Source organism: Pleurodeles waltl, chromosome 8, assembly GCF_031143425.1.
Source record: "Pleurodeles waltl isolate 20211129_DDA chromosome 8, aPleWal1.hap1.20221129, whole genome shotgun sequence".
Lineage (NCBI taxonomy): Eukaryota > Metazoa > Chordata > Amphibia > Caudata > Salamandridae > Pleurodeles > Pleurodeles waltl.
Window position 1 is genome coordinate 1542091757 of NC_090447.1, and position 22837 is coordinate 1542114593.

The window sequence follows — 22837 nt, forward strand, 5'->3', positions numbered from 1 at the left end:
TCGCACTGTTGGTGCTTTACCTGTTCTTTGTGTGTGATGAAAGCTTGCACTGTTGGTGCTTTACCTGTTCTATGTGTGAGGAAAGCTCGCACTGTTGGTGCTTTACCTGTTCTTTGTGTGTGATGAAAGCTTGCACTGTTGGTGCTTTACCTGTTCTATGTGTGAGGAAAGCTCGCACTGTTGGTGCTTTACCTGTTCTTTGTGTGTGATGAAAGCTTGCACTGTTGGTGCTTTACCTGTTCTTTGTGTGAGAAAAGCTTGCACTGTTGGTGTTTTACCTGTTCTTTGTGTGAGGAAAGCTCGCACTGTTGGTGTTTTACCTGTTCTTTGTGTGAGGAAAGCTCACACTGTTGGTGCTTTACCTGTTCTTTGTGTGAGGAAAGCTTGCACTGTTGGTGCTTTACCTGTTCTTTGTGTGTGAGGAAAGCTCGCACTGTTGGTGTTTTACCTGTTCTTTGTGTGAGGAAAGCTCACACTGTTGGTGCTTTACCTGTTCTTTGTGTGAGGAAAGCTTGCACTGTTGGTGCTTTACCTGTTCTTTGTGTGTGAGGAAAGCTCGCACTGTTGGTGTTTTACCTGTTCTTTGTGTGAGAAAAGCTCGCACTGTTGGTGCTTTACCTGTTCTTTGTGTGTGAGGAAAGCTTGCACTGTTGGTGCTTTTCCTGTTGTTTGTGTGTGAGGAAAGCTTGCACTGTTGGTGCTTTACCTGTTCTTTGTGTGAAGAAAGCTCGGATCGGTTGGTGCTTTACCTGTTCTTTGTGTGTGATGAAAGCTCACACTGTTGGTGCTTAACCTGTTCTATGTGTGAGGAAAGCTCACACTGTTGGTGCTTTACCTGTTCTTTGTGTGAGGAAAGCTTGCACTGTTGGTGCTTTACCTGTTCTTTGTGTGTGAGGAAAGCTCGCACTGTTGGTGTTTTACCTGTTCTTTGTGTGAGAAAAGCTCGCACTGTTGGTGCTTTACCTGTTCTTTGTGTGTGAGGAAAGCTTGCACTGTTGGTGCTTTTCCTGTTGTTTGTGTGTGAGGAAAGCTTGCACTGTTGGTGCTTTACCTGTTCTTTGTGTGAAGAAAGCTCGGATTGGTTGGTGCTTTTCCTGTTCTTTGTGTGTGATGAAAGCTCGCACTGTTGGTGCTTAACCTGTTCTATGTGTGAGGAAAGCTTGCACTGTTACTGTTGGTGCTTTACATGTTCTTCGTGTGTGATGAAAGCTCGCACTGTTGGTGCTTTACCTGTTCTTTGTGTGCGAGGAAAGCCTTCACTGTTGGTGCTTTACCTGTTTTGGAATGTCGTTCCCATTAAATCGCACCCACTTCGACCTCTGTATCTAAGTGATACTTTCTCTTTTGATGCCTTTTATTGTCATTGCTATGGTGTCTTGTGCTATAGTGTTATAATGTCACTAGACTCACTGGCACAGTCCTAGTTTTCTGATCCATCTGGGTTTCCTCTCTTCTTGCAGCGGCTTCCTGGCCTCCCCGGAAGGTGCAGGTTCAGCTCTCTTCTGCCTCAGAGACATCTCCCGTCTGTGGTGAAGGTAAGTACGTCTTCTGGACATGAAGGATGAGGCCAGGACTGGAGACCGATGTACCTGGGGCTGCTGCGGGTTCATACTGACACAAATAAGGCCTCATTACAACCCTGGTGGTCAAAGACCGCCAGGGTTGTTTTGGCAATTGTACCGCCAACAAGCTGGCGGTACAATCTGCTTCTTACGACCGCGGCGGTAGTCCCATGGTCGTCCCTGTGGTTTTAATCCGCCAGGACAGCGCTGCTTGCAGCACTGCACAGGGGATTACGACTCCCCTTCCCGCCAGCCTGTCCATGGCGGTAGAGACCGCCATGGAAATGCTGTCGGGAAGGGGAGTCGCTGGGCCCCTGGGCAGTGCAGGGGCCCCCAAGTACAGCCCCAACCTGCTTTTCACTGTCTGCACAGCGGCTTCAATGTTGCGGTCCAGCGGGGATGGCGTAATGCGGCTCAATATTGGGCCTCCGCCGCCCGCCAGGTTGTAATGAGGGCCTTAATCTCTTACCTGACAGCTCAACAGGAGCTTCTGTCTGTTGTGTTGTCTTCCTCTCCCCAGGGAGGTTGGGGTAATCTGGTGGTGAGGCAGGCGCGGCTCCTCCGTTTGGGCGGAGGAGCGTCGTCGTCCCCCGCCAGCAGCAACCACTGCAACTCCTTTTACAAGGAAAGGATCATAAACTCTGCTTATTATGCTTTCCATGTGAAAGGGGCGGGGCCCCGGGGGTGACGTACACAGAGGGGGAGTGCACTGTGCACTCACCTCAGAGCGCATGTATGTTTGGCCAGCCGTATTGGGTCGACCAAACACACATGTGCAGAGGGCTCTCTCCAGCTCGGCAGCACAGGTGCTGGGCTAGAGAGAGCCTGCACAGGCTCCTAGTCTGCCTCGGAGCGTCCTGGCTGGGCACTCCCAGACAATCCTAATGCTGCTCTGAGCAGCATCCGGATTGGCCGTAGGGCAGGATGGGAGCCAGTGCCTGCCTGCAGCAGAGGAGCGGTACGGGAGCAAAGCAGGTAAATGATTTTTTACTTTTTATTTTTTAATTAATTTTCTCCTGCCCCCCTCTGGCCCCCCTAAAGCCCCGCGGTCCGCTCCTGTGGTGAGGGTTTATGTTTGAGTGCCACCACTCAGGCCTGCACTACCTGAATCACTTTGTCACCGACCCTTGGCTCCTGGCTCCTGGCTCTGTGTCATCGGCCTTCTCTGCTGTCTTCCCCCCAGGATGTTGTAAGATGTGGAGTTATGTCAGATAGGTGGTCATAAGATGAGGATTTATATGAAATAAAGTATCGTAAGACAGGGTGTTATGTGAGATAAGTTGTCGTAAGATGGGGAGTTTTGTCAGGTATGTTGTCAAATGTTGTAAGATAAGGAGTTACGTCAGCTAGATTGTTTTAAGTTCTGTCATAGTTTGTCATAAGCTATGTCAGAAAGGTTGCCGTAAGATGAGGAGTTATGTCTGACAGATTGTTGTAAGACAGGGAGTTATGTCTGAGAGGTTGTCGTAAGACGGGGAGTTATGTCTGACAGGTTGTTGTAAGAAGGGGAGTTATGTCTGACAGATTGTTGTAAGACGGTGAGTTATGTCTGAGAGGTTGTCGTAAGACAGGGAGTTACGTCTGACAGGTTGTTGAAAGACGGGGAGTTCTGTCTGACAGATTGTTGAAAGACGGGGAGTTCTGTCTGACAGGTTGTCGTAAGAATGGGTGTTATGTCTAAAAAATTGTTGTAAGACAGGGAGTTATGTCTAAGAGGTTGTCGTAAGACAGGGAGTTATATCTGACAGGTTGTCGTAAGATGGGGAGTTATGTCTGACAAGTTGTTGTAAGACGGCGAGTTATGTCTGACAGGTTGTTGTAAGAAGGGGAGTTGTGTCTGACAGGTTTTTGTAAGACGGGGAGTTATGTCTGACAGGTTGTTGTAAGAAGGGGAGTTATGTCTGACGGGTTGTTGTAAGACAGGGAGCAATGTCTGACAAGTTGTTGTAAGACGGGGAGCTATATCTGACAGGTTGTTGTAAGATGGGGAGTTATGTGAGATAAGTTGTTGTAAGTTGGAGAGTTGTGTCAGATAATTTGTCATCAGTTATATCTGACAGAGGTAGTTATGTCTGACAGGTTGTTGTAAGAAGGGGAGTTATGTCTGACAGATTGTTGTAAGATGGGGAGTTATGTCTGAGAGGTTGTCGTAAGACAGGGAGTCACATCTGACAGGTTGTTGTAAGACGGGGAGTTATGTCTGACAGATTGTTGTAAGATGGGGAGTTATGTCTGAGAGGTTGTCGTAAGACAGGGAGTTATATCTGACAGGTTGTCGTAAGACGGGGAGTTATGTCTGACAGGTTGTTGTGAGACGGCGAGGTATGTCTGACAGGTTGTTGTAAGACGGGGAGTTATGTCTGACAGGTTGTTGTAAGACGGGGAGTTATGTCTGACGGGTTGTTGTAAGACAGGGAGCTATGTCTGACAAGTTGTTATAAGACGTGGAGGTATATCTGACAGGTTGTTGTAAGATGGGGAGTTATGTGAGATAAGTTGTTGTAAGTTGGAGAGTTTTGTCAGATAATTTGTCATCAGTTATATCTGACAGGGGTAGTTATGTCTGACAGGTTGTCATGAGACGGGAAGTGATGTCTGGCAGGTTGCCGTAAGACAGGGAGTTATATCTGACAGATTGTTGTAAGATGGGGAATTATGTCTGACAGGTTGTTGTAAGACGGGGAGTTATGTCTGACAGGTTGTTGGAAGACGGGGAATTATGTCAGACAGGTTTTTGTTAGACGGGGAGTTATGTTTGACAGGTTGTTTTAAGACGGGGAGTTATGTCTGACAGGTTGTTGTAAGACGGGACCTATATCTGACAGGTTGTTGTAAGATGGGAAGTTATGTGAGATAAGTTGTTGTAAGTTGGAGAGTTGTGTCAGATAATTTGTCATCAGTTATATCTGACAGGGATAGTTATGTCTGACAGGTTGTTGTAAGATGGGGAGTTATGTCTGACAGGTTGTTGTAAGATGGGGAATAATGTCTGACAGGGTGTTGTAAGACGGTGAGTTATGTGAGATGAGTTGTAAGTTAGAGAGTTGTGTCAGATAGTTTGTCATCAGTTATGTCTGACAGTTTGTTGTAAGGCTAGTTATGACTGACAGGTTATTGTAAGACAGGGAATTATGTCTGACAGGTTGTTGTAAGATGGGGAGTTATGTCTAACAGGTTGTGGTAAGACAGGGAGTTATGTCTGAAGGATTGGGTGTTATGTGAGATAAATTGTCGTAAGATGGGGAGTTTTGTCAGGTATGTTGTCAAATGTTGTAAGATAAGGAGTTACGTCAGCTAGATTGTTTTAAGTTCTGTCATAGTTTGTCATAAGCTATGTCAGAGAGGTTGCCGTAAGATGAGGAGTTATGTCTGACAGATTGTTGTAAGACAGGGAGTTATGTCTGAGAGGTTGTCGTAAGACGGGGAGTTATGTCTGACAGGTTGTTGTAAGAAGGGGAGTTATGTCTGACAGATTGTTGTAAGACGGTGAGTTATGTCTGAGAGGTTGTCGTAAGACAGGGAGTTACGTCTGACAGGTTGTTGTAAGACGGGGAGTTCTGTCTGACAGATTGTTGAAAGACGGGGAGTTCTGTCTGACAGGTTGTCGTAAGAATGGGTGTTATGTCTAAAAAATTGTTGTAAGACAGGGAGTTATGTCTAAGAGGTTGTCGTAAGACGGAGTTATATCTGACAGGTTGTCGTAAGATGGGGAGTTATGTCTGACAAGTTGTTGTAAGACGGCGAGTTATGTCTGACAGGTTGTTGTAAGAAGGGGAGTTGTGTCTGACAGGTTGTTGGAAGACGGGGAATTATGTCAGATAGGTTTTTGTTAGACGGGGAGTTATGTTTGACAGGTTGTTTTAAGACGGGGAGTTATGTCTGACAGGTTGTTGTAAGACGGGACCTATATCTGACAGGTTGTTGTAAGATGGGAAGTTATGTGAGATAAGTTGTTGTAAGTTGGAGAGTTGTGTCAGATAATTTGTCATCAGTTATATCTGACAGGGATAGTTATGTCTGACAGGTTGTTGTAAGATGGGGAGTTATGTCTGACAGGTTGTTGTAAGATGGGGAATAATGTCTGACAGGGTGTTGTAAGACGGTGAGTTATGTGAGATAAGTTGTAAGTTAGAGAGTTGTGTCAGATAGTTTGTCATCAGTTATGTCTGACAGTTTGTTGTAAGGCTAGTTATGACTGACAGGTTATTGTAAGACAGGGAATTATGTCTGACAGGTTGTTGTAAGATGGGGAGTTATGTCTAACAGGTTGTGGTAAGACAGGGAGTTATGCATGAAGGATTGTTGTAAGACGGGGAGTTATGTGAGATAAGTTGTTTTAAGTTAGAGAGTTGTGTCTGATAGTTTGTCATCAGTTATGTCTGACAGGTTGTTGTAAGACAGGTAGTTATGACTGACAGGTTGTTGTAAGACAGGGAGTTATGTCTGACAGGGTTGTTCTAAGATGGGGAGTTATGTCTGACAGGTTGTTCTAAAATGGGGAGTTATATCTGACAGGTTGTTGCAGGACAGAGAGTTCTGTGAGATAGGTTGTCTCTGATAGATGTTCACATGTGCTCTTAAAGGCCCTGTGCAGGGATGTGGAATTCCTATCGCCCGACACCCGGGACATATTGTTTGGGTCAAGAGCATCAAGTCATTATGTTTATTTTGTCCTTGGGACAAGTAGGCCTAATCCCAAATCATCATGTTTATTTTGTCTTTGGGACAAGTAGGCCCAATACCAAGTCATCATGTTTATTTTGTCCTTGGGACAAGTAGGCCCAATCCAAACTCATCATGTTTATTTTGTCCCTGGGACAAGTAGGCCCAACCACCTGCAGCACAAAACCTTTGGCTGCCAGCTTACAGAGAAGGGAACTGTCTGCAGTTGAGGTAATATGTGTGTCCATATGTTAATGCTGTTCCAACTTGTATTTATGGTTCATTAATTGAAAGCCTTCATTACTCTGGTGAGTGCTGTAAATAAACGTTTTAAGGTCACACTGCACTACGGACAGTGGTTCCAGTAAAAAAAAAAAAAAAAAAAAAATGTACACACGTTTGAAAGGTTTAACAATATGAGGCTAAGTATAATGCTCCCAGAATGCTCTTTGATTAGATGCAGAAGCTTGTAAACAAGAGTGATAATTCTTTGCTTTCAAAATAAAATGTGCAGAAAAAAATGCAAGTAGGGAAATAAACGTTTTCTACTATGAAATTTTAGGTGCTATTTCTTTGAAGCGTCATGTAGTAAAATGTGTTGACGCATGGTAGTATTTCCAAAAAATATTCCTAATGGAAAATCTGTGTAACCGTTTTCAACAAGATTATAGGAAGCATGAAAATAAACAAGCACTGGCAAAGCCAACCGATCCGATATGTTTTGTGAGTCTTTTTGTTTTGTCAATGCGTGGCTTGTTTTGACATGGCTTTTGTAACACTTTGTCATGGGAGCTGCCAGACCCTCCCCATTGTAACAAACACTGACAAAAACAAAAACAAATTTTGGTCTCAAAAAGCAAACATTGCCACCAGTGGCATGACAAAGGCCCGGCAGCCCCCCTCCAAAGGGCCCCCTCAGCACAACACCTGCCCTGAGATAGTATGGAGGTGTGGACCTCCATGTTCTTTGTAGGGGGCCTCCCTCCAGTTTTGTTACGCCACTGTGGTTCCTGGCACTGAACAAAACTACTTTGTGTGCCAATATGCTCCTTGTGGAAGAGCAGAATGTGATCATGCACAGTAAAGCCAGCCGATAGAGAGAGAAATAGAAGGTCAATGAAAACTAAATGTCTTTGTTAACTCCAGACCTAATTAGGGACCCAGTTCTTAAAGAAAGTTACAAAAGTGCACCCATGGTATATGTCTTTGAATTAGGGGAATTCATGAATGCACAAGAACTTACAGAAGTAGACCAGGAAATCGTACTCCTAGAAAATATTTGTGAACTGTATTTTAGCATAAGCAAATATGAATGTGTAGATTTGCTCATGTGAAAATCTATTGAGCGTTTACAAGTTCACTTTCCCTCCAACCACTTTTTTTTCCCAACCCAGGAACAACTTCTACTTCTGCAATTGTCAGGAGTACATTTCCAACCTTTATCACTATGGGAAAAGATTAGAGAAGAGACGTGAAAATCCTTAAAACATGCAAGTTAGTAGGTTTGCAGACTTAATGGCATTCCAGCCCTAGAACTATTGCTTACTGCTTCCTCCAGCCCCAGTATGCAGATCTGCAGAAAGGTGGAAAAATAAGGAAATTGCTATAGTGGGGATTGAAACCGCAAGTATTCAAGCCCTATTATAGTAGTAGCCCTGGCATAATCTGAGAGGCTATTATCAGAGTGCTTACATAATAGATAGCTGCCGTAATTTGTCGCTGCTGATGGTATTAGGGACTAAGGAGATGGCCACTTACAGATGGATCCCTAGTGCCAAAAGAATAGTAGAAGGCTGTAAGTATTACTCCATTCTCGGACACTGAAGTAACGCTCACTAGCATTGCTTCTATAAAGGTGACAATCACAGGAATTCAATAAAATAGCAAGGAGCTGTGGTGGTAAACTGCAATGGAGTGTAGAGCGCACACTCCTAACGATGATCACAGCTGAGTGGATGGTAAAGTAAACCTTGTCAACATCCACCACCGTCTGCTGTGTCAAAGTTCTCAGGTGTCTTCTCCTTCCAGCAGTCCCAGGTTCTTCCTGTCCGCAGGGCTCTTCCAGTAGCAGTGTCTTGTAGCAGGAGCACTGGTTCTCCAGGTCTTGTTCACCTTCCACCAGTCTTCAGGTTCTTCCTACATGCAGGGCTCTTCCAGTAGTAGTGTCTTGTAGCTGTAGCATTGGTTCTCCAGGTCTTGTTCATCTTCCACCAGTCCCCAGGCTGTTCCCATCTGCAGGGCTCTTCCAGTATTAGTGTCTTGTAGCTGGAGAACTGGTTCACCAGGTCTTGTAGACATCACTAGTCCCCAGGTTCTTCCTATATGCAGGACTCCTCCAGTAATCCTGGCTTGTAGCTGGAGCACTGGTTCTCCAGGTTTTGTAGACACCACTAGTCCCAGGTTCTTCCTAACCACAGGACTCTTCCACTAGTAGTTTCTTGTACCTGGAGCACTGGTTCTCCAGGTCTTGCAGACATCACTAATCCCTACGTTCTTCCTATCCACAGCGCTATTCCAGTAGTAGTTTCTTGTACCTGGAGCACTGGTTCTCCATGTGTTGTAGACATCATCAGTCTCAAGGTTCTTCCTATCCGGAGGGCTCTTCCAGTAGTAGTGTCTTGTAGCTGGAGCACTAGTTCTCCAGGTCTTGTAGACACCACCAGTCCCAGGTTCTTCCTAACCACAGGGCTCTTCCACTAATAGTTCCTTGTAGCTGGAGCATTGGTTCTCCAGGTCTTGCAGACATCACTAATCCCTACGTTCTTCCTATCCACAGCGCTATTCCAGTAGTAGTTTCTTGTAGCTGGAGCACTGGTTCTCCAGGTGTTGTGCACACCACCAATCCTCAGGTTTTTCCTGTCCGCAGAGCTCTTCCAGTAGTAGTGGCTTGTGGCTGGAGCACTGATTCCACAGGTCTTGTAGACCACACTGGTCCCAGGTTCTTCCTAACCACTGGGCTTTTCCATTAGTAGTTTCTTACAGCTGGTGCACTGGTTCTCCAGGTCTGGTACACATCACCAGTCCCTACGTTCTTCCTATCTGCAGGGCTCTTCCAGTAGCAGTGTCTTGTAGCTGGAGCAGTGGTTCTCCAGGTGTTGTGCACTCCACCAATCCCTGGGTGTTTCCTGTATGCAGGGCTCTTCCAGTATTACTGTCTTGTAGCAGTAGCACTGGTTGTGGAACTCTTGTTCCCCTTCCAGGAGTGCCTAGGTTCTCCATATTTGCAGGGATCTTCCAGTAGTAGTGTATTGAAGCTAGAGCACTGGTTCTCCAGGTTTTGTAGACATCACCAGTCCTCTGGTTCTTCCTATCCTCAGGGCTCTTCCAGTAGTAGTGTCTTGTAGCAGGAGCACTGGTTCTCCAGGTCTTGTAGACATCACCAGTCCACAGGCTCTTCCTATCCGCAGGGCTCTTCCAGTAGTAGTGGCTTGCAGCTGCAGCACTGGTTCTTCGGGTCTTCTAGACCTCATCAGTCAACAGGTTCTTCCTATCTTCAGGTTTTGTAGACACCACCAGTCCCAGGTTCTCCTTAACCGCAGGACTCTTCCAGTAGTTGTTTCTTGTATCTTGAGCACTCGTTCTCCAGGTCTTGTAGACATCATCAGTCTCCAGGTTCTTTCTATCCACAGGGCTCTTCCAGTAATAGTGTCCTGTAGCAGGAGCACTGGTTCTCCAGTTCTTGTAGATACCGGCAGTCCTCAGGTTCTTCCTGTCCCCAGGCCTCTTCCAGTATTAATGTCTTGTTGCTGGAGCACTGGTTCTCCAGGTCTTGTAGACACCATCAGTCCCCAGGCTCTTCTTATCTGCAGGGCTTTTCCAGTAGTCGTGTCTTGTAGCTGTAGCACTGGCCCTTCGGGTCTTGTAGACATCACTAGTCCCCAGGTTCTTCCTATCTGCAGGGCTCTTCCAGTAGTAGTGTCTTGTAGCTGGAGCAGTGTTTCTCCAGGTCTTGTAGACACCACCAATCCTCAAGTTCTTCCTATCCACAGCGCTCTTCCAGTAGTAGTGTATTGTAGATGGAGAACTGGTTCTCCAGGTCATGTACACACCACCTGTCTCAAGTTCTTCCTAACTGCAGGACTCTTCCACTAGTAGTTTGTTGTAGCTGGAGCACTGGTTTTACAGGTCTGGTAGACACCACCAGTCCCAGGGTTTTCCTATCCGCAGGGCTCTTCCAGTAGTAGTGTATTGTAGCTGGAGCACTGGTCCTCCAGGACTTGTAGACATCAAGAGTCCCAGGTTCTTCCTATCCGCAGGTCTCTTCCAGTAGTAGTGTCTTGTAGCTGGAGCACTGGTTTTCCAGGTCTTGTAAACACTACCAGCCTCAGGTTTTTCCTATCCACAGCGCTCTTCCAGTAGTAGTGTCTTGTAGCTGGAGCTCTGGCTCTCCAGGTCATGTAGACACCACCAGTCCCAGGTTCTTGCTATCTGCAAGTCTCTACCAGTAGTATTGTCTTGTAGCTGGAGCACTGATTCTCCAGGTATTGTAAACACCACCAGTCCCCAAGTTCTTCCTATCCACAGGGTTTTTCCAGTAGTAGTGTCTTGTAGCTGGAGCTCCGGTTCTCTGGGTCTTGTAGACACCAGCAGTCCCAGGTTTTTCCTATCCGCAGGGCTCTTCCAGTAGTAGTGTCTTGTGGCTGGAGCACTGATTCTCCAGGTCTTGTGGACACCACCAGTCTCCAGGTTCTTCCTATCCACAGGGCTCCCCCAGAAGTAATATCTTGTAGCTGGAGCAATGATCCTGCAGGTCTTGAAGAATATCACGAGTCCCAGGTTCTTCCTATCCAGAGGGCTCTTCCAGTAGTTGGTGTCTTATAGCTGGAGCTCTGGTTCTCCAGGTCTTGTAGACACCACCAGTTTTATGGTTCTTCCAATCCGCAGGGCTCTTCCGGTAGTCGTGTCTTGTAGCTGTAGCACTGGTTCTTCACGTCTTGTAGAACTCATCAGTCACCAGGTTCTTCCTCTCATCAGAACTCTTCCAGTAGTAGTGTCTTGTAGCTGGAACACTGGTTCTCCAGGTCTTCTAGACATCACCAGTCCTCAGGTTCTTCCTAAATGCAGGGCTCTTCCAGTAATAGTGTCTTGTAGCTGGATCACTGGTTCTCCAGGTCTTGTAGACACCACCAGTCCTCAGGGTCTTCCTATCCATAGGGCCTTCCAGTAGTAGTGGCTTGTAGCTGGAGCACTGGTTCTTCAGGTCTTGTAGATACCACCAGTCCCAGGTTCTTCCTAAGCGAAGGACTCTTCCACTGGTAGTTTCTTGTAGCTGGAGCACTGGTTCTCCAGGTCTTGTAGACATCATAAGTCTCCAGGTTCTTCCTATCCACAGGGCTCTTCCAGTAGTAGGGTCTTGTTGCTGGAGCTCTGGCTCTCCAGGTCTTGTAAACACCACCGGTCCCCAGGTTCTTGGTATCTGCAAGTTTCTACCAGTAGTAGTGTCTTGTAGCTGGAGCACTGATTCTCCAGGTCTTGTAAACACCACCAGTCCCCATGGTTCTTCCTATCCACAGGGCTCTTCCAGTAGTAGTAGCGTGTAACTGGAGCACTGGTTCACCCAGTTTTGGTCACCTTCCACCAGTCCCCAGGTTCTTCCTTTCTGCAGGGCTCTTCCATAGTAGTATCTTGTACCTGAAGCACTGATTCTCCAAGTCTTGTAGACCTCATCAGTCACCAGGTTCTTCCTATCTGCAGGACTCTTCCAGTAGTAGTGTCTTGTAGCTGGAGCATTGGTCCTCCTAGTCTTGTAGACACCACCAGTCCCCAGGTTCTTCCTATATGCAGGGCTCCTCCAGTAGTAGTGTCTTGTTCCTGGATCTTTAGTTCTCCAGGTCTTGTACACACCATCAGTGTGGCTCCTGTGTGTTGTCTTCTCTCCCTGTGTTGTAGATAGTCATGTTAGGATTTATTGGTCCTCCATCTCCTTGGGTTTGGTTGAAGTTTTTTGGGGATGAAGCCGATCTGTCTAGTGCTGACCATGGGGCTCCTCTGCCTCTGCCTCTGTTCGAACTACCACAGAAGTAGGATTATAGATGGGTAGAAGGTGTAGTGCTTGAGTACCCCTTCTCGTGACACCCCAGAGCTTCATCATGACCCCCTTGCTTCTGTGGTTGGTATGAGAGAGCCCCCGGTGTAGCCTGAGCAGCACGGAGCCTGTGATGGAATCTGAGGCACAGGGTGGCCATTGTGTGCCTGTTCCTTTAACACTGGATCAGAACTGATGTTACAGACCATCCTGTGATGTAAACAGAACATCACCAGCTCACCCAGGGAAGCCTCCTATTGGCTGCGGTGCCTCAGTGAGAGAAGTTGTCCTTCTTTCAGCTCCACTGTGTCAGGGTTTCAGTCACTGATAGATTAAGAGAGATCCCTGCACCCTTCACGTGCTCTCGGCTGGTCTGTCACTGGAAGACACATTACGTTCGGCACTAACAATGCTAACAACACCACGCGTAGCCACATGAAGCCAACCAATGGTGCACAGGGGTACTGCTCGGTACTGCTCATACAAAAGTTTCCGGATCTACTCTGGGAAATTCAAAGGTAAGGAATCTGCTGCTAGATATAGTCTCTATCAGAAAATGCGTTACCGAAGGTAAGTAACTTGTTCATCATAGCCAGGGAAGCACCCTTCATGTGCTCTCGGCTGGTTTGTCACCAGAAGAGACGTCTCTTCTTGTTGAATGTCCACAGTGGCAGAAAGAAGGGGATTGCCCCCTGTTCCTTGACACACAGGCACCTGGGTCTTTAAACAAGTTGCTTCTGTTTGTCTGGCATGTTCCCTGTGTTGTAAGTGTGATTTCTCTTTCAGTTGTGAAGTCTGAAGATGTGGACAAGCTCCTGGTGCGACAGACCTACCCCACGAGGGTGATGATGTCACAGCGCTACAGACCAGTGACCCCACCACCCGTCCAAGAACTGTCAAGGGTCATCTCAAGCCAGGGGGCGGTGGTCAAGCACATGACGGATGGGTCCACGCAGGTACTGGCACTGAGGGTCACTGTCCTGTGCTTATAGGGCCTCGAGCTGAAGGCAGCTGATGGGTTAATGGCAGCTCAGTCTAGATATGTCTGACCCAGGCACACAGCAGTGGTGGATGTAAATGGGCAGCTTCGAATAATAATGATGAGTTTTTATCCTCCTGTTGTTAATTAACACCAGTATAGCGCACACTCTGCCATTACTGCGGCTTCGCAGCACCTGCAGGTGGTCGTAGGGCTCAGGCCTTGTGCAGGTGTGGCCGCACTTTTGTATATTTGTGCCACACCAGTGACACTAAATATAGCTCAGAAAGTCATTGTTTGGATCAAGTCTTCCAATAAACACAGATTTGCACATTTATTTCTACAGCGCAACGGTCACTTTCCATGTTATTACCACAGTACGGTGTAACTGCCCCGAGGAAACAATGCTTAATACCATTGATGGTCATTAATAACATATGATGCTCAGTATATACACCATACCTAACACTCCTCTCATTTGTGGTGCAGTGTCTTTCTATTGCTATCCCGAAAAACAGAAAGTCCTTCAACTGCTGAGTGTGACTTTTCAGGGTAGGTTTGCAAATACCACAAAGGCCTAACTTTGTAATGTGCAGAAACATTTTAGAATCCCCCCATCTGTATCCTCCCTAGAACACAGTTTACTCGTGTGTAACACTTCACCATATTGTGATGCTCTCACATGTGTGCAAATCCCTTTACAAGTGGAACTCATGTTTTCTGACTTTAAAAGTCAATTTGCACTCACAGGTCAGCCCATTTGCACACGTAAGTGCACATCTGTACACACATATCGGTGAGTTGGGCCTGATAACCTTAAACTGAGAGTGAGTATTTGTTGCATCAGTGTCTTTTTGTCTCCTTGAAAGATCACCTACTGGCTTCCTCTTAGTAGTAGCAATAATCTGCACTAGGCTTGCAGTGCCATCACTGGGAGTACACCCACTGCTAAACCCGTACTAAGAGCGCAGAGGCACATGTGAGGATGCTAACGCATTACTGGTTCTTTCTACCACTTCAGTTACTTCATACAATGTCCACTGTAGTAAGGTGTTCAGCATCAGACACTTGAAGGCACCAGGCGTGGTGAGATCGCAGCAGTAAAGCCCCTCCTCTACACTGAAGGCTTCCAGTTTCGATGCGGGTAGTAAGACGGAGTCCACCCCCAGGGACAGGAACAAAGGTTCTGGTAAAAGGTTAGGAGTGATGAGAGAAGAGAGGAAAGGTAAGTTAGAATCAGCCAGTTCCTGGCTGGTGAAGCGCTCACCTCTGCTATGCCTTGGTGCATGAGATGCTATGCACCAAGAGGTGGTCAGGGATGCTATTCTGCTTACACTAAGATGCTCGGGCTATGTGGAGAGCTGTAGGTGCTGTGAGTGGTAGTTACTGATGCAACCATAATTCTGTGGTTAATTTTATGGCTAGATTTTAATTTTTCCCCTTATCGTAGGATGTTCTTCTCACATCTTGTCATTTTATTGTCCTCAAAAGTGAAAGATGACACATCTGTGAAATCATCAGGGTCGAAGGTCATGTAATTGTAACACATACGTAATCCAAATCTATGAAACCTCAAGTGACGTAAACTATTTTAGATTCTCTGCCAACTGCCCCATGGATGTGGAGCACTCCAGGTTTTTGAGAGATTTTCATTATATAAAAAGATGTTGTTTCCTGTGATATCATCAGAGATCAAAGGGCATGTGATGTCAGTTCCATACCTTTGATTCTAGTGACTTGATGCCAATTGTCAAGGGTCACTGTTGGCTTTAGTGGGTCACCTACAGTGAGCATCACATGAGCGGTTACCCCGCAAACAGTACTTTTCACTGGACCATGTTGCTGAGTAGTATGTTGCCCATCTCTTTAGTTCTGTAGACTCCAACATTGCTTCTTCTGTTTTAGGTTCTCTTTGCTGATGGTTCCGTGAGCAGTAGCCCTGATTCTGGACCAGTCTGTCCTCAGGGCCAGAACCCACCACCAGTGCCAGGAACTCCCGATGGCCTCTCGCAGGACATGGTCTCCCTGCCTCCAGACACCAGCGAACAGCAGCAGTCTGATAACCCACCTGAGACACCCCCAAGGAAAGGTGAAATGGCCATGGTGAAGGTGCAAGCCCCAGACTCGAATCTTGTCTCAACTCCCCGTTTGTGTTGCTGTCATCTGTGGACCTTGGGTGCAGCCTGGGAGCCTGTTTTGTGGTCCATGGTCCCCACTCTCCATTTACTGTAAAGACTCTTCCCCTCCTTTGTCGCAATACTGTGTCCCACATAATTCCTTCACTCTAAAGATCTGAGTACAACTATCATTCAGTGTTTGATTAAATCTCAGATTCCCACTACGCAAGCCACATACACACTTGCATGCATACGCCACCAGACTAGTACACAGCTGCGCACAAACACTATCCCACACTATGTAGGTCTTTTTGGTCTTCTAACGAAGGCTTCATGACTCTACGTTTGAACTACACTCTCGTCTTTGGATAGCGTTTAAGTGGAAGGCTGTTGACGTCTTAGGAGATGTGCAGGGGCTGCGCTGCAAACTACATTTGCCCTTTTTGGTTTTGTTAGTATCCAAATACAGATGCATCCAACTAAGGTCCTGAGGGTTTCCTATTTATCCAACATGAATATTCAATTGATTAAGTCCTGTACGCCTTGAATCATTCTATAACTATATTCATTTCATCAGTATAATGCTTGGACTCTTTAAAAACCTAACCAGTTTGATGCTCTGAGTAATTGGTATGTATTCAGCTGTAGGACAGTGTTAGTATTCATCGTAAAGCCAGAGGGTGTCAGTGCCTAAATTGTGACTTCATCTTTAAAGTGAAGGACAAAGAACTCTGAGCACGTCTCCTGCATACCCTCTTCATACTGACCATCTTGTTGCCTTTCTTTCTCTCAACTGATCTTCTGCAGGAAAAGTGAGCTACAAGACTAACCCAGTCCCACCGCTGAGGCCTGATGTACCAGAGCCGCTGGTACCACAACAGCAACTACCAGTCGTGGGCCTGCCTGAGGTCCAGCCTGGCACTTGGATCACCACCAGCCCTTCAGGAGTGAAAGTGGGGACACGCGGCACCGAGAAGCTTGATCTGCCACCGGTGTTATGGTTCAAGTCAACTGACCCAGTGAATGGAACGGTAGGTTTGTCTCGCCATAAAGCGATCACTTGGGCTTTCATGAGCAGGGCATGTCAGCTAACAAGTATGTCTCAAAAACACTTCCAATCAGACTAAGGGCCTGGTTTAGAGTTTGGTGTACGGGTTACTCTGTCACACATGTGGTGGATAGCCTTTCCGCCAAATTACGACTCCCATAGGATATAATGGAATCTTAATCCGACGGATGGGATATCAATCACATTTGTGAAGGAGCCACCCCATCCGTCAAACTCTAAATGAGGCCCTTAGGCTGCAAGCATTTTACCGTGAAGACTCTGTACATTTGATGGTGTCACAGAGGACACACAAGTGGGGATTTTGGGGTCACTGAAAAGAGTGGTGCCCGAACCAGGGGAGTTGCCTTCTAGTGTGAAAGCATGAACATTTTTCAGAATTACTGTTAGAAACAAACGACTTGTAGAAGATGCATTTATGAAGATTGCATCTTGTATCAACACACTTTTCTTTGCATGGACAGAAAAGGGACTGGGCAGGCAGCACCTATCCCTGCAGTTGTTGACAACTGCTCCAGTTACTCAAGGTACTCTGGTTGAGCTGTTCTTTTGACATGAAGCACAGGTGCTCCCAAGTTGGAATTGGTGCTGTTGCGTTCTTCATTGCCGATCAGGAGCTTCATTGAAATCCATTGTGAAAGGATGCAGGCATCGCCTTTTTCATTGCTCCTGATTCACTGAGAGATAAATAAAGTCTTCTTTGGTAGTTTCATAGGTGAGGTCCTTTACATATTCAATCCCTGTTAGAGGAACATGTCTGCTGGTAACGTTCACACTTTTATATCTGTTACTCAATCTCCAAAATGTGTGGCCTTTGAGATTTTGTTTGCATCGTACAACAGAAGGGTCTACTCTTCTTATGTGTGGGTTTCAGACTGGTTATTGGTCATCGCTTTGACTGCAGCATCCAGGAGATTGCTTCGGGTGGACGTGCCACTTCTTTTTTGTATAAGAAGTTTAATATTTGCCTGTATAGCAGTTTAGAAGGTAATTCTTTGTGGCACCATGTCCAGAGTGGGGGAGGAACTTGAAGAGAGTCCCACGGTGGAAGGATGAGGCATTCCTCCCTCTTAGACCTTCAGCCTAGAAGGAAGACAGGAACTTCAAAGACCCACAGTGAATGGTGGAGATGTGTCTCAATGGGAACTTTAGAGCCTAGCATGAGGGCTGGACCTTATAAAAGATGTGCAGTCAGTGGAGAAGACTGGTGAACTCTAGTGGGGACCATAATCCAGATGCGATCAAGAGTCAAAGGAAAAGGCCTAGAGAAAGCGATCCTGGTCAGATTTATTTATTGAACTATTTTTGGTGTTTTTTGTTGCATCATCATGCTGCCTTTGAGCAGCTTCATCAGGTGAGAGTCTGAATTCAGCAGAGATTATACAGACATCCTACACAAGTTGTGAGGTAGTGTTGGGGATGGGTTTGTGGAGTATGTGGTTTTGGGTAGTGCAGATTGCTAATAATTGGAGTTATTGCCTTCAGTGGTTGTGCGTCAGTATTTGATTAATGGGATCTTCAGGAATAGATCGCCAGGTTCAGACTTCTTATTCTAATTCTGGACCTGGATGTGCAGCATCTACGTCAGCACAGTGTCCGATGCCAATGACCAGTCCTTGTGGGATGCTTTGCTGTGGGAGCTGCTGTCACCCATTTACTGTCCTCTGCACCACTGATACTGGCTACTTCTGTTACTAATGTGTCTGGGGTGTGACTGTGGCCAGAGGGGGTGGCTTACTTCAGTCCATTGGTACAAGGCACCACAGTTAGGCTGTGTGCTGGGGGGAACCCAATGTGAACCCCTCCTTCAGGAAGTGGGTACTGCCCTCTCTGTCCAAGCTGTTAGAGAGAAACGGTGGTGGCAGATAAGTTACAGTGAGGAGCTGGGCCTTTTCACCTGTGTCCCTGTGTTTGAATTGCCTCCTGGCCTAACTCATGTAAAAAGTCTATTCAGTTTCCTATATCTGGGGTTCCTTGCTTCCATCATGTCTGGTATATGTATGGAGGATGCCTGAACATGTGTCTGCATGACTGTAGGTGAGTTTAAATTCTGTGAGTATTACTGGTTATGTGCACAAGTCCATCGGATTCCACACCTCTACAGCTTTCCGTGGTGGCCGGCTCTGTGTAAGGGGTCCCGGGTCCATGCAGACCTGAGAGCCTGCATGTTTGCATTCCTTTTCCTTCTGCCGCAAAACTGTTCTTCCTGTGAATGTTCCTGGATCTCTCAACACCTGAGGAGCAGCTGCACAGAAGTCTAAGTAGAAGTGATTATGATCCAGCGATAAAACCATGCTGGTTACTTTCCCTCTTCGAGATAGCTGGGGCAAAGATCCTGAGGCATCTGTTGCTGTGATCCACCTGAGTGACAACGAGAGCTTTCTGCCTGTAGACAAGATGATGGGATGCATATTTCAGAAGGAAGCACCGCCCGCCAGAGAGGGGTAGCCCCTAGCTGACTGAAAGGACCCGTGGAAGCCACTGTTGGACTGCTCCTCCTGGTGGTCAAGACTCGCTCATCACCATTGGGGCTGTTGTCTGAGGTTGAACCTACCTCATTCCTGACTGACCATCCATGCAGCGGTGAGCCTGTGTTCATCTTGAGGATAACTTCAGCTACCCCCCTCCCCAGCCAGGGTATTTGGAGAAGTATCTGGAGGTCACAATGAAACTGAAATCATTTAACACAACTTGCTACACAGAGGTGTTCCAGAGATATGTATGCTTGAACCAACAGGCTGTGGACACCTCGTAAAGGAAGTGGACCACGAGCAGATTTATTTATTATTATTATTTTTTTTTAACAGGCTCTCAACTTTGTGGCCATCCAATATGAATGGGCATTGAAGTGTGCTAGCTCATAGGTTGCACCTATGAGCATGACCTGTGGGTAGTAATACTCCACCGAACTATGCCCCTTGTCAGCAGACATTGTTCCTCTACCTCTAGGAGAGCTGCAGGAACACTGAACATTGTCCCTGTTCCTCTAGAAGAGATGCAGGGACACTGGACATTCTTCCTGCCCCTCTAGAAGAGATGCAGGGACAATGGACATTGTTCCTGCCTCTCTGGAAGAGATGCAGGGATACTTGACATTGTTCTTGCTTCTCTAGGAGAGATGCAGGAAAACTGGACATTGTTCCTCTGGAAGAGATGCAGGGACACTGGACATTGTCCCTGCTCTTCTGTAAGAGATGCAGAGACACTGGACATTGTTCCTGCTCCTCCTCTGGAAGAGATGCAGGGACCTTGGACATTGTCCCTGCTCCTCTGGGAGAGATGCAGGGACACTGGACATTGCTCTCGCCCCTCTAGGAGAGTTGCAAGGATAATGGACATTGTTCCTGCTTCTCTGGAAAAGATGCAGGGACACTGGACATTGCTACTGCCCCTCTGAAAGTGATGCAGGGACAATGGACATTGTTTCTGCTCCTCTGGAAAAGATGCAGGGACACTGGACATTGCTCCTGCCCCTCTGGAAGAGATGCAGGGACACTGGACATTGTTCCTGCCCATCTGGAGGAAGGGATTTAGGGACTTTGGACATTGTTCCTCTGGAAGAGATGGAGATACACTGGACATTGCTCCTCTGGCAGAGATGCAGGGACACTGGTCATTGCTCCTCTGGAAGAGATGTAGGGACACTGGACATTGCTCCTCTGGAGGAGATGCATGGATACTGGACATTGCTCCTCTGGAAGAGATGCAGGGATGCTGGACGTTGTTCCTCTGGAAGAGATGCAGGGACACTGGACATTGTTCCTCTGGAAGAGATGCAGGGACACTGGACATTGCTCCTCTGGAAGAGATGCATGAATACTGGACATTGCTCCTCTGGAAGAGATGCAGGGATGCTGGACGTTGTTCCTCTGGAAGAGATGCAGGGACACTGGACATTGTTCTCGCTCCTCTAGGAGAGATGCAGGGACACTGGACATTGTTCTCGCTCCTCTGGAAGAGATGCAGGGACACTGGACATTGCTCCTCTGGAAGAGATGGAGCTACACTGGACATTGCTCCTCTGGAAGAGATGCAGGGACGCTGGGCATTGTTGCTGCACCTCTAGAATAGACTGCTTTTGCTTGCCAGGTTTGGTCTGGGATCCATGGACAGTTCATTAGGTACTGAATGGTTTTGTGGCAGGTGTGCTGATACACTTTCCTCATTCCACCACCAGTAGCAGAACAATAACATATCTACAGCACAAGCAAACCGATATTTCCACGTTGAGGTGAGCCAGGGGGAATTCCTGTGAAGTATTCCACCTGAAATACTGAGATTTGGTGCTACTCTTTCTTCAATCCTTTCACCTTAACAGGTCCTGCCACTGGTGTTCCGAAGTCGCCAGCTTGTGCTTGAAAGCACCTTCCATTGAATAACATTGTCCATGTGTCGGAAGCTGGCTCTTTGTCATGCATACCAACATGAGGTATAGTGTGCAGAGCCCAGGGGCTCCCTTGCTAGTGGACAGGGGCTTGCTCTCGCAATCCCAGGGTGCTCTTTTAGGGGGTAGTGTGGTCGAGCGGCCTTAGGCTTATCAGAGAGGAGTGTGAGCCATCTGCAAATACACACACGGTCAACAAATGAGACACACGACTCAAGAAAGAGATCCACACCAATTTACAAAAATAACAAGTACCTTATATATATTTTGGCACCAGAACCAATACAATCAGGTAAGTAACTTTTGCATGAAAAACCTTTGCAGTTTAGATAAGTCGACGCTTAGTGCAACTCTTGAAAACTGCAATGTTATCCTATGGAGGAAAAACAAATACAGCAAACAGGTGTAGTACAGCAACTTACGGGACCACTCTCCTGGACTTAAGAAGAATATTGGGCAAGGGTCAAGGGAACATCAACATGTCACACCGGGCAGCACTGAGGCGGCCAGGTGCAGAGGTGTAGTACGGCATCAGTTGCCCAATGTCAGTCAATGGGGATCAGTGCGGTTGAAAGGAGGGTGCTATTAGGACTCGAGTCCAGTCAGGGTGAGACACCAGGTGAGCTCAGGTCTTGCGATGCTCGGGGATGTAGGGACACCAGTGGTCCTCCTCTCCTCGGTCCAGGCCGTCCAGGTGCAGAGTGTTCTTTTTTTATTTTTTATTCTCTTTATTGCATGTGAACAACAACCAAAAACATTGCAGCAGCAATAGACAATATTAGGATGTAGTTTAGCCACGCTACTTCCCTCAGGGAGATCCTTGAGGCCCATTCCCTCCCTCCCTACCCCGGCACAATCAAAGCATTACATAGTGATACCGTTATATCTGACTGTATCCATCCACTCTGAAGGGGCTGGACGGAGAGCACAAACCCCCTCTGTAGGCATTCCACTTTCCCCAGACCCCAGTCCATTTCCTTGGACATCCTCTACTCGCATAGACCACTAGTTCCGCCAGCATGCACCAGTCAAGTTCTTGTTTCCAGATCACCAGTGCCGGTGGGTGACTCACCTTCCACACACGGGCAATGTTACGTTTCGCTACAATCAGTCCCAGAGTCATCCATACCCGGTCCAGGCGGGCGATGTCCACTTCACCCCAGATGTTCAACAGGCAACACGGGGGATAAGCTCAACGGCCTTCCCACACACAGTATTTAGGCATAACATTACTGCTTCCCAGTAACTTTGTATGACTGGGCAGCTCCATACATTATGGTAGAAGGTCCCTCCCTGACTGCAATTCCGGGAGCAAAGGGGTGTTTCTACTTTACCCATCTTTGCCAATGTCGTGCAGGCGTAGTAACTTCTGTGAAGGATTTTCAATTGGACTAGGCGGAATCTAGAGCGCACAGCAACCATCCTCAGGGAAGCGAGAGCCTCCTGCTACTCTTCATCATCCACCCCCCAGGGCTCGCTCCCACTGACTCCTCAAGGTTCCGAATGCATCAGGGGGGTTATTGATGAGTTTCAGGTACACGAGAGAGATGGCCTTCTTGGGCATATAGTCGGTAAGTAATCGCTCTATGAGCGGGGAGGACTCAGGTGGGTCCAACCCCCTCGGAAGCGCCCTGTCCAGTGCGTGTTTGATTTATAAGTATCAGTATGTTTCTGTGGGTGCCAGCTGGTATTCTACTTGAAGATCCAAGAAAGAAAGGACTGAGCCATTCCTCCACAGGTCTCCCACCTTCTCTATTCCAATAGTGTCCCAGTTGTGAAAGCCCAGGTGTGTGCCCAAAGTGCCCAAGCATGCAGTGTCCCACAGCGGGGGTGGCCAGTGTGATCGTGTTTTTCCAACCCAGTGAATGAAGTGTTTCATGCCAGATGGTGAGGGTCACTCCCGTGGGAACGGGGAAGGTCCAGGGCTTCTTCCCTCTACACAGCGCCTGCTGGTACCGAGAGTTCTTGGACTGTCCGGTGTCCGTCACCAGTGGCTGTCACGGTGGAGGGGGCCCACAGAAACAGGCTGCAGGCGTGGGCTG

General features: G+C 47.2%; 1 protein-coding gene across 5 annotated transcripts in view; it reads left to right on the forward strand.

Annotated features, from left to right (window-relative positions):
• Positions 1 to 22837, forward strand: part of SPAG17 (sperm associated antigen 17) — a 720739-nt gene that overhangs the window by 419169 nt on the left and 278733 nt on the right. For all 5 annotated transcript variants that reach the window (XM_069203004.1, XM_069203006.1, XM_069203008.1 and 2 more), the window contains 4 exons: positions 1461 to 1535; positions 13036 to 13205; positions 15134 to 15317; positions 16153 to 16376. In XM_069203004.1, coding sequence (XP_069059105.1) covers positions 1461 to 1535; positions 13036 to 13205; positions 15134 to 15317; positions 16153 to 16376 — 653 coding nt within the window. The remainder of the gene's footprint in view (positions 1 to 1460; positions 1536 to 13035; positions 13206 to 15133; positions 15318 to 16152; positions 16377 to 22837) is intronic.